The sequence below is a fragment of the Carcharodon carcharias genome, chromosome 10, assembly GCF_017639515.1.
Source record: "Carcharodon carcharias isolate sCarCar2 chromosome 10, sCarCar2.pri, whole genome shotgun sequence".
Classification (NCBI taxonomy): Eukaryota; Metazoa; Chordata; class Chondrichthyes; order Lamniformes; family Lamnidae; genus Carcharodon; species Carcharodon carcharias.
In genome coordinates this window covers 34,623,278-34,635,813 of record NC_054476.1, presented here as the reverse complement: position 1 = coordinate 34,635,813, position 12,536 = coordinate 34,623,278, and the positions used below count along the sequence as shown (strand labels likewise).

The following is a 12,536-nucleotide window of genomic DNA, read 5'->3' as shown; positions in this document are numbered from 1 at the left end:
TTTAAAATCTTGACTAAGGATAGAGAGAAGGAGAAGGCTATTAATGTTGCAGCAATGTTTCTAGACTGTCAGCTACCATGAGGACTAGCAGCTGCAGCACAGGCCATTCTGCCCCTCTATCCTGCTTTGTCATTCAACAAGATCATGGCTGATCTTTTAGCATAACTCCACTTTTCCAACCTATCCCCATATTCCTTTATTTCCTTAATGTTGAAACATCCATTGACCTCTGTCTTGAATATACTCAAACACTGAGCATTCATAGCTTCTTTGGGTAGAGGATTCCAAAGATTCACAACCCTCTGATAAATAAATTTTTCCTCATCTCTCCCTGAAAATAAGGAGTTGGCCATTCTAGACCAGGACCCCATGATCTAGACTCCACAAGCAGGGGAAACAGCCTCTGTAGCCTTTGCCCTGTCAAGCCCTCTAAGCATTTTCTATATTTCAATATGATCCAGGGCGACTAAGCGCCCTAATTTTACAGGAACACCCAGTAATTGAGGTGACTGCCCTGTGTCCCAGGTTGTATTTTGCCAGGATGCATGGCTGCCAACGTTTTGCATGTATTTCTGGCCTTTAAATTTTGCACTTGCACAGCATGCATCTGCATGTATGCACTGCTCCCAACTGCCCAATCTCACATGTTCACCATTCCAAATCCCACCGCTCTCAAGTTCACCAGAAACCCTGGCACTCTTGCCCCACCCCCCAAGAGATCACCCTGATACGATCACCTCCCATTCTTCTACACTCGGCTCAAACTGGGCCCATATTTTAGATAGAAAATTAAACATTTGTATATCATAGAATCACAGTAGAATGATGCAGTGGAGGAGGCCATTTAGCTCACTGGGTCTGTGCCTAACACACATTTCTCATCAACCTTCCCTTTCACACTTTATTGGAAACACTCCAGCCGCTATACAACAGCATATCCTCCATGGGCAATACAGAGAGAGAGGGGGAAAACACACTACTACTGCTAATTCAAAACGATCCATGAATCCAATTTATTTTTCACTGAAGGTCTGCTGTGCTGTTTTATTTAAGTTGCTTAAATTGAACTGGAGTATTGAAGTTTTTCTAATCCAAAAACAATTTTGGATTAACAGGAGTTGACTGTATCTCTGAGCTTTGATCCTTCCATGACCTCAGGAAGTGTTTTGCAGCCAATGGAGTGCAGTCACTGTTGTGAAGCAGGAAGCGTGGCAGACGATTTGCAGACATAAAAATCACATAAAAAGCAGAGTAATAATAAGCAGACAATAAGTTTTTGTGATGTTGATTGAGAGATAAATATTGGCCAAGACACAGGAGGGAACTCCCCTGCTCATCTTCGAAATGTGCCATGGGATCTTTTATATCCACCAGACGGGGCCTTGGTTTAATATCCTGTCTGAAAGCTCCCTCGGTGCTGCACTGCAAATGCTAGCATTAGAATATGTGCTCATGTCCCTGAAGTGAGGCTTGAACCTTTTGAATCCTGTGTCACAGTGAGGGAAATTGGCAACATCGATTTTCTGACATGTCTTTTCTATTTGCAGATCACAATCACAAACAAAATTGAGAATGCTTTGGACCTGACACGCTCTCCAGTTCATGGATTTGCCAGTGGCAAGCGTCAGTAAATGGAGCAGGCTAACTTTCCTCTTTCATATCTCCTCACTGTCCATTTGCAATCAGCAAGGATGATACCGGAACCGAGTTTATACCTATCAGGAAAAACTGAACAGGCTAGGATGCATTCCCCTATAAAAGAGAAGGGTGACCTGATAAAAGGGCTTTAAAGTTCTGAAGGGGTTTGATAGGGTAGACAACAACTTATGTCAATACAGCACTTTCAGCATAATAAAACATCCTAAGGTGCTTCACATTATAAAATTAAGTGACACTGAGCTACACAAGGTCAGCTGACAAATTGCTTTATCAAAGAGGTATGTTTCAAGGATTGACTTCAGGGAGGAAAGCGAGGTAGACTGAAGAGATTCCAGAGTTTAGGCCCTAGGCAGCTGAAGACTGTGGAATGAGTGATGTTCAAGAGGCCAGAATTAGAAGGTAGATATCTGAGGGTTCTGGAGCTGGAGGAGATTACAGGGATAGGGAGGGATGAGGCCACGGTGGGATTTGAAAACATGGATGAGAATTTTAAAATTGAGACGTTGCTTGTTCAGGAGCCAGTGTTGCTGAACGAGCACAGGGGTGAAAGGGAAATGGGACTTGGTGTAAGTTAATTCAATTTTTATGTAGACATAGAGGAGGTATTTCTCTTTGTAGGTGAGACCAAAACTAGGGCCATAAATCTAAGATAATCACTAATAAATCCAACCGGGAATTCAGGAGACACGTCTTTACACAAAGTGGTGAGAATGTGGAACTTGCTACTACATGGAGTAGTTGAGATGAATAGTATTGATACATTTAAGGGGAAGCTAGAGAAATACAGGAGGGAGACAGGAACAGAAGATAACACTGATAAGGCAGGACGAGGTAGTATGGGAGGAGACTTGTGTGGAGCACAAACACCAGTATAGATCAGTTGGGCAGAATGGCCTGTTTCTGTGATGTGCTTTCTACATAGAATTAGAATGAATCACAGACCTGCCAATACTCAACTTCTCCAGAGCCAACTGGTTTAGGAAGAGGAGAAAGGTGGGGAGAAGAGAAAGGAGTTGCAGAGGGTGCTTACTGAGATGTTAACTTGTTTTGCTTCTATGCCGAATACACATTGCCTAGGGAGACTCTGCCTACTTTACTGCCCATAAAAGTTCTGGTATGTTTGTACTTGACACAACTTCAGTCACTCCAAATAAAGAGCCCATCATTATGTACTGTATTCTGAAACAGGAGGTCAATGCAGAGTCGATGGGCCGAATGGCCTACTTATGCTCCTACATCTTATTTCTACTCCTCAATAATAATATGGCTGTTCACACAATGGGTACTGCGTACTCATAGAAACATACAATGAACAATATAGCACAGGAGGCTAAATAGGCCATAGCTATCTAATTTAGTCCCACTTCCCCCCCTCCATGCATCCCAACCACCGCTCTTTCCTGCAAATTATTTCTTTAAACTATTTATCCAATCCCCTTTAGAATATTATGATTGAATCTGCTTCAATCGCCCTTTCGAGGCAGTGCATTCCAGATCACACCTCCTCACTGCTTAAAAAAAACATCTCCGTCCAGCTCTTTTACCTTAAACTTGTATCCATCCAGTGGTTAGTGATCCTGCTCTCAGTGGAAACAATTTCTCCCTATTTACTAATGTATGTACTAAATAGCAGGGGGTAGTTTGCCAAAGGAACCAGATCTTAAGCCTTTTTTTTCAAAAAGCAATTTCATTTCTTTGAATTATAGAATACCATGTTCTGCCAAGACCATCAATGAAATATTCGTTTAACGTAAATCAGCATAATGCACAAGACAACATTTTCCAACTTCTCTGTAGGAGATCCCAGCAAATATTGACACACTACCAGGGATTCTCACCACCCCTCTTCCTTTGTCCCATCTTCTGAAAGGCCAGGGCCTGCTACCCAACATAAAAAGATGCAGAAAATGAATACAGAGACAGAAATAACATGTAGCAAGACATCAAATACAGAAATTGGATCACCCCGGGAAGCGCGGTTCGAAGACATACACTTCAAAAGGGAGTCACAGCACATGCTCAGAAACACCCCCTTTCACCCATTCAGCACAAATCAACAATTATTGCCATGGTTTCTGAGGTCACACTAGGCCCATGATCCAACCTTCTATACACACTGTATATGTGGGCTTTATAAGCAAACACATGCCAGTTCAAACATGACCCATTCAAAGGTTAGTTTCACAAGCCTCCAAGTGCTCTGCGCTCCTTCAATTCTAATCGTTTGCAAACTCGCCAGCCCAACTTCCATTCGGTCTTATCATTAGTGGCAGTGCCTTCAGCCATTTTGGTCGCAAGCTCTAGAGTCCCCTCCCTAACCCTTTCTCTGCCTCTCTAGTGCTCCTTTAGCATGCTCTTTAAAACTTATATCATTGACCAAGTTTTTGGTCTCCTGTTCTAGTGTGGCAAGGTATCAAACAACAGCTTGCATTTATGTAGCACCTTTAATCTAGTAAAAATTCCTAAGGCACTTCAGAGGAGCATTATCAAACAAATTTTGACTGAGCTACATTAGGAGATATTTTGCAGGTGACCAGAACTTAGTCATGGAGATCGAATTTAAGAAGAGTCATAAAGGAGGAGAGATGAACACTCTTATGGATGAGGTGTTAAAGGCCCATTCCATCTTCTCGAGCAGATGGAAGAGACCCTATTATACTATTTTAAGTGCGGGCGGTGGGGGGTGGTTGGAGAGTGGTCTAAATTTATTTCCTAGTACACATTACTATTAATACATACAATTATCTGGTCATTATCGCAATGGTGTTTGTGGAAGCTTGCTGTGCGCCAAGTGTCTGCTATCTTTTCTAAACTACATTATTTCAAAAGTATCTAATTGATTATTAAGCGCTTTTGCGATGCCAAGGTTGCGAAAGCCACTACTTTTTTCAAACCATTTTTCTCTAATCAGGTGTTTACCTGCTATGATGTCATCCATTTGCTCCAGAGCTGCCTCAAGCATGTGACTGGCATCTGAAGCCATATTGATCAGCAACTGTCCTTAATCAGCCCCGATAGGATTATCTCTGCAATAAAAAATATAAAGGCAAAAGCAGAGCTAAAGTTATTAAGATTGTATTTATTGCACTTATATAGCACTATAATGTAATAAAATATCATAAGGCTCTTCACAGGAGCTATCAAACAAAATCTGACAATGAGCATGTAGAGAGATATTAGGACAGATGACCAAAAGCTTGGTAAAAGACGTAGAGTTGCCAACTGTGATTAAATGTATTCCTGGAGGTTTCATCACATGACTTGCCCCCATGTTCCAGCCATTAGTGAGCCAACACATCCATCCTTGTGACGTACAGCCTTTCTACGCCAATTAGAAAGCAAAAAACTCATTACCTATTGGATGATGCTTGACCATCATCCAAACAACCTTTTTTCCCCAATTTCCAATATTTTAATATCTGGTAAAGAGAAATGTTCAAACAAAAAAATGGAGGAATGCAGAGTTCTCAGATGGTTGTAGGGTTGGAGGAGGTCATGAGATAGGGTGAAGGCCACAGAGGGATTTGAAAACAAGGATAAGAATTTAAAATCAAATTGTTACTCAACTGGGAGCCAATGTGGATCTGCAAGCAGAGGAGTGATAGGGGAATAGGGCTTGGTTCGAGTTCAGATCCAGTAGCAGTCGTGGATGAACTTAAGCTTACGTGGAATGGAAGATGTGGTTGGCCAGGAGTGCACTGGAATAGTTAAGTCTCAAGGTAGCAAAGGCATGGATGAGTGTTTCAGCAGCAGGTGATGTGAGACGGGACTGACTCGAGCAATGTTATGGAGATAGAAATAGGTGATCTTAGTGATGGCACAGATATATAGTCCGAAGCCCACTGAGGTCAAACATGACAGCAAGGTTGCAAACAATCTGGTTCCACTCAGATAGTTGCCAAAGAAAGGAATTAATTTGGTAGCTAGGGAGCAAAATTTGAAGCAGGTCCAAAGACAGTGGCTTTAGTCGTCAGGGTGTTTAATTGGAGGAAATTTCTGCTTCGTCAGTGCTGAATGTCAGACAAGCAGTGTTATCATTTAGAGACTGAATCACAGAATTTTAACGGCACAGAAGGCAGTCATTCGGCCCATCATATCCGCACCAGCTCTCCAAATGAACATTATGACCTAGTGCCATTGCCCTGCCTTTTTCCCTGCATATTGTTTCTATTCAAACAATCATCTAATGCCTTCTTGAACGCCTTGATTGAACCCCTCCATCACACTTTAGGCAGTGCATTCCAGACTCAAACTGTTTGTAGTGTGAAAAAGTATTTGCTCACGTCACATTTGCTTCTTTTGCAAATCACTTTAAATCTGTGCCCTCTCGTTATCTATCCTTCTACGGCTTCTCCATATCTACTCTGTCCAGCCCCCTCATGATTTTGAACTTCTCTATCAAATCTCCTCTTAGCCTTCTTCTCTCCAAGGAGAACAGTTCCAACCTCTCCAATCTATCTTAGTAACTGAATTTTCTCATCCTTGCAACCATTCTTGTAAAGCTCTTCTGCACCCTGTCCAATGTGTTCACATCCTTCCTATAATGCAGTGTCCAGAACTGTACACAATACTGCAGCTGAGGTCTAATGAGTGTCCTATATAAATTCAGCATAACCTCCTTGCTCTTGTACGCTATGCCCCTATTAATAAAGCCCAGGATACTATATGCTTTATTAACTGCTCTTGCCACCTTCAATGATCTATGCACACATGTACCCAGGTCTTTCTGCTCCTGCATCCACTTCAAAATTTCACCCATTGCTTTACATTGTCTGTCTATGTTCTCCCTACCAAAATGCATCACCTCACACTTCTCCACACTGAACTTCATCTGCCACCTATCTGCCCTCTCCACCAACTTGTCTATATCCTCTTGGATATACACCGTCCTCCTCACAGTTCACAATGCTCCCAAGTTTCGTATCATCTGCAAACTTTAAAATTGTCCCCTGCACACCAAGATCTAGGTCATTTATATCAGGAAAAGTAAGGGTCCCAATACTGACCCTTAGGGAACTCCACTACAAACTTTTCTCCAGCCCGAAAAATATCCATTGACTATTACTCTCTGCTTCCTATTTTCCAGCCAATTTTGTATCCACATTGCTACTGTCCCTTTTATTCCATGAGCAATAACTTTTCTCAAGCCTGTTGTGTGGCACTGTATCAAATGCCCTTTGAAAGTCCATGTACACCATATCAACAGCATTACCCTCATCGACCTTTTCTGTTACCTCTTCAAAAAACTCCAGCAAGTTAGTTAAACATGATTTCTCCTTTAGAAATCCATGCTGGCTGTTCCTTATCAACCCATATTTTTCCATGTGACTACTAATTCTATCCCAAATAATTCTTTCTAGAATCTTGCCTAACACTGAAGTTAAACTGACTAGTCTGTAATTGCTGGGCTTATCCTTATAACCTTTTTTGAACAAGGGTGTAAAGTTTGCAATTATCTAGTCCTCTCGCACTACCCCTGGGTCTAAAGAAGACTGACAAATTCTGGCCAGTGCCCCTGCAATTTCTACTTTCACTTCCTTCAATATCATTGGATGCAATTCATCCGGTCCCAGTGCCTTGTCAACTTTAAATACAGTCTATTCAACACTAGATTTAGATTTTGTTACTTTCTCCCTCAGCCTGACTTCACCTATTAACATACTATTCTCCATAATAGTGCAATCTGTCCCTCCCAGTATTTTGTGCACACTGATATTCCTCTCTAATATTTTCTCTAGGTTCCCACACCCCTGCCGAGTTAGTTTAAAGCCCTACCAACAGCACTGCCCCGCAAGGACAGTGAAGGGGCCAAGAGGGGTGAGTCACCAGCGTACAGAGAAGCTATTGCAAGTAATTCTCTGGCTACAACGAAATAGGTAAAAATGGAACCAGGTGAGAGCTGTCCCACTCAGCTGGACGGTGGCAGAGAGGCGTTGGAGGAGGATGGTATGAGCAACCATGTCAAAGGCTGCAGACAGGTCGAGAAGGCTGATAGCTTTTGAGGCTCATAGTCACATAGAATGTCACTTGTGACTTTGATGCAAGCTGGTTTGGAGTTCCAGCAGGGGATTGGAGGGATTCAAACATGGAGTTCTGGGAATACTGAGCACAGATTTGGGAGGTAACAACGCACTCAAGGACTTGGGAGAGGCAAGGGTGGTTGGAAATGGGGTGGCATTTTTTTTTTAATGAAGAGGAGTGATGATGACAGATTTGAAGGGTGGGAGGACAGTACCCAAGGAGGGAGAACGGTTGACAATACTGGCTAATGCAGGGACCAGGAGGGAAAGTTTGTGGGATCAGCATTTTGGTGTAAATAGGATCAAGGGAGCTGGAGCAGGGTCTCATGGGCAAGGTGAGCTTAGAGAGAACACAAGGGAAGATTGAAAAGAAAGAGAAAAGAGAGAGATCAGGGCCAGGGCAGGGAGGATCTGCAGAGGATGTTTGACCCGGTGAACTAGGTGAAGCGAGGGAAGAGGCAGAGGCAACTGAACAGACAGTCTGGGAACAGACAGTCCTGATCTTAGTGACAGAAGTCCATGAGCTCCTTGCACTTCTCGTTGGGTTGCAGATAGATTGTGGTGAATGGAGGCCAAAGACCAGGTAAGTTAGTGGAATGGAAGGATGCAGTAGCGGCAGCTGAACTTAGAGGGGGCAGAGCATGATGAGTTGAGATGGAGTTGAACCCTCAAAGGAAAAGGGGGAAAACACAAAGTGCGGCACCTTGTTGGAAATATTACAGGTTATAGTTATTAATGTGTAACTTGGCTGGTGAACAGGATGAAGAGATACACCATGAGTTATGAATCTCCAGAACTTGCTGGTCAATTTACACTGGTCCATCATTAGCTTCACATAAACAGCTTCTCACCATTAGCCTTCCTGTTATTTAAAGGAACTTATAGATTTGTACATTAATTGTCCATTGCATCCGTCGTAGAATGATATGTCTGGCAATAAAGAGCCATTTTAACAAGGTGACATTTGTTAATTGAATGCCAATCAAACACTCTGGTCCAGAAAGGAACAATTTAAATTGTTCAATCTCATTTCCAAAGGTAGTCAATTGTTTTTAGAGACTTTAATAATGCTAAATATAAGATATTACATTATATTTAAATCTTTCCTTTTTTCTATCTTAATCCAATCTTTCTTTCCCTCTCTTTATGTACTTGATTTGACTCTTCTTCACCCTCTCTGTCACTCGTGTTTCTTTCTCAATCCTTAATTCTGACTGGTGAAGGAGATAGACTGATAGCCATTCACTGAGATCCCAACTGCTCCTATCGCCCTAGCCACACCATTATCAACTCTCACACGCAGCAAGTTACAGCAGAAAAACATTGTTAAGCGAAAGGATCAGGAAGAATTCTACCAGGACATACTGTAAGTTACCACCCTCCAGCAAGACCCATTCTTGGTGTTTACTGAGCTGGATAAGCAACACAGAAACTTCAAATCCCACCTTGGCAAGCTGCGAAAGCAAATTCAATAAATCTGGTCATTTGTGGATGAGAAGTAAACATGTGACTGTGAAGGTGTCAAATTGCAGTAAAAATCCAACTGATTCACTAATGTCCTACAGGGAATAAAAATACCGTCCTTACCCTGTCCAAACCACTTAAAAGACTTTTTAAAAATTATCAGGATGCAGATATTGTGGGCATGTCCAGCATTTATTGCTCATATGAAAACAAAAATACTATAGATGCTGGAAATCTGAAATAAAAACAGGAAATGCTGGAAATCCTTTAATACTCTTTTATAGGAAGTGAGTGTCACTGGCCAGCATTTGTTGGCAATTCCGAATTTCCCCTGAAGGCACATGTGGTCTGGAGTCACATGTAGGCCAGACCAGGTAAGGATGGCAGATTTCCTTCTCTAAAGGGCATGAGTGAACCAGATTGTGTTTTTGCAACAAGTGATGATAATTTCATGATAACCATTACTGAGACTAGCTTTCAGCTCCAGATTTATTAATTAATTGAATTTAAATTCCATCAGCATGGTAGGAATTGAACCAGTGTCCTCAGATCATCAGTCTGGGCCTCTGGATTACCAGCCCTTTGACACTACCATTATGCCACCATCTCCCTGTAGCCAGGCCAAACAACATCTCTGCAGAGAGAGAAAGAGTTAAATGTTTCAGAGCAATAACCTTTCAAGGTGTCACAGCTGTGTGGGACAGGCTGGATGGAGGAGGAGATGATCTGGAGATCTTTTTCTGTCTGTCATTGTTCGAATATTAGTCTGAGTATGGGTGTGGTGGGGCAGGAAAAGAGGACGACAAGGACAACGGTTATCAGCAAAAAGGCTTTCGCAGTTGGCTTGAGAATAATATCTATCGTCCAAACTTCTCTGCAGGCAACTACAAGGTGACAGTTGTCACTGAATGTTGACATCCAAGAGCAAAGAGCAGGGAAATGGGACTAATTGGATAGCTCTTTCAAAAACCTTACATAAGCTAGATGGGTCAAACTGCCTCTTTCTGTGCTGTATCATTCCGTGAGGAAATGATTTGCTTGGAGGAGAATTTATAGCTCTGCGCTGTAATAATTAATGCCAACTCAGTATCATTGCAAAATAGATTTATCAGTTACAAAATTGCATTTGGTTTCAGAAAGTGTGTTTTGGTACTTAAAACACAATGAAATGGAACTTGAAAATTACCGAAGGTTCTCAGGTCAGATAATGAAGGAATATTTCAAGTTGTCACTGTCCAAAATGCAAACTCCACACAAATGCACATCAGAGTTTCTTGAATAATGGATGTTGATGGTTTGTACAGTCAGTTACAATAGCACAAACTGGCCAATAAATAATTGCTGACAATGCACGGTCAGTGTAGTGAGTGTTTAACTGTTCACTGTATACATGTCAATTCTAACTTACTGCAAGGGCTAATAATTTCACATGTGATCAGACTGCCACGTACACGCAGATAACATCACACTTTCGCCAAAACACCCAAATAAAAAAAGAAACAATTCAAAGTTGATTGCATCATATCTTTTTTATCCCCAACCACCCCCCCAATCACCCCCCCCGCATTGATTCATGGGATGCAAGTTTACAATATAATCACATTGCTTGACTCTTGCCTCCCAGGATACACAATTGACTTTAAAAGGAGTAAAATATCCCAATGGGCTTCACAGGAGCTTAATCAAACAAAATCTGATATCAAGCCACATAAGCAGGTATTAAGACAAGAAAGAGATAGATTTTAAGGAGCTTCTTGAAGGAGGAGTGAGGCAAGTTTGGGAAGGGAGCTTTGGGCTTGCCAGCAAAAGACATAGGGTGGGATTTTCCGTCAACAGACTTCTGGCTGGGGCGCCGCCTCGTCTGCGGTGGGTCCCACCCATGACAGGCTTGGAAAATCCCAGCCATTGTTATCAATAGTGAACAATCTTAAAGAATCCATCCATGTATTGATTCAGGAAGTGCATTTAATTACACAGCACAGGTAAGGTTGAAATTTGGTGCATTTATTTAGTACACAGTCTGTGTGAAGAGTCTATACATTTTGTCGAAGAATAAAGTATTGGTTATGGCTCCTCTATGCTAGCGCTCTCAACCTCTGGGCTGAAAATCTCAATGTGCTAAATTGAGAAATCATTTTCCAATTGACCTCTGAATAACAGCAAATGTCTAGGAGACTCACTACTGTCCTTCAGGGCAGGGCATCTTTTACTCCTTCCTGATCTCACCTACTCCAGTTTTACACCATATGCTTGACTCCGAATGCCCTTAGAACATAGACTGGAGAGTGAAAAAGATAAATACTAGTAAGTAAGGTCTATTGCTGGGATTCCCTGGAACAAAACAGATCTAAGAATCTCCAGGAAAACACAGGCAAATGCTCATGGTGTTGCTCCAGTGGTGTCTGATGTGAGGGACAGGACTTATTCAACCTAGTTGCTTCATGAAAGGTCCTACTCCAAAGAGTTGAGCACAAAATCCATACCAACACTCCAAAGTGAATACTGAGGGAACACTGCACTGCCGGGGTGCAATCTTTCAGGAAAGCCATCAAACCAAGGTTGTGTTTATCTGTAAAATTTCCCACAAGTGGGAAGCAGCCTTTCAAGTATTTTCTGCCATTTAATGAGATCATGGTTGATCTGTGACTTAACTCCATATACTCACCTTAACCAAAGATCAAGGGATATGGGGCAAACAAAAATCTATCAACCTCAGCTTCAAGATTAACAATTGATCTAGCATCGATTGTCATGTGTTTAGAAAAGTCTCCTAATTTCACTTCTAAAAGGTCTGACTTCCTATGTCCCCTAATCCGAGACACCCCAACCAGTGGAAATAGTTTCTGTCTCCCTTATCTGTTCCCCTTAATATCTTGCTATTGTGAACAAGAGCAGGGGAGTTCTCCCTGGTGTCCTGGACAATATTTATCACTCAAAAGCATCTAAAAGCAGATTTTCTGATTATAAATCTCATAGTAATTTGCACTGTGTCAAAATTGTTGTAAGGTAGGAAAGACAGCAGCCAATGGTTGTGTTTCATTAGCATAGGAAGCATTTTGGGACATCCTGATGTCATGTAAGGTGTTATATAAATGCAGAACTATCCTCTTGTTTTATCTCCATGACCAGTGCACAAAAATGCACTGAAGCATGCAAGATGCAATCTCTTTCAGCACTTAGCTTTATAGATCGTGTTACTTGTTGACAGGTTTCACCACTCTCTCTCTCTCTAATAACCTAATTTGTTTAGCACAATTCCAGCCATTTACAGAGGGTTAGAATCTGAATGAACCCTTGTCGAAACCACAAACTTATATTTATATAACACTTTTAACATAGACAAACATTCAAAGGCACTTCACAATAGTGATTATTCAACAAAGTTTGGGGAGG

General features: G+C 41.7%; 1 protein-coding gene across 13 annotated transcripts in view; it reads right to left on the bottom strand.

The window, feature by feature from the left end:
• Nucleotides 1-12,536, bottom strand: part of LOC121283058 (liprin-beta-2-like) — a 312,826-nt gene that overhangs the window by 168,545 nt on the left and 131,745 nt on the right. For all 13 annotated transcript variants that reach the window (XM_041197066.1, XM_041197067.1, XM_041197065.1 and 10 more), the window contains exon 2: nucleotides 4,579-4,685. In XM_041197066.1, coding sequence (XP_041053000.1) covers nucleotides 4,579-4,642 — 64 coding nt within the window. In that variant the 5' untranslated portion in view covers nucleotides 4,643-4,685. The remainder of the gene's footprint in view (nucleotides 1-4,578; nucleotides 4,686-12,536) is intronic.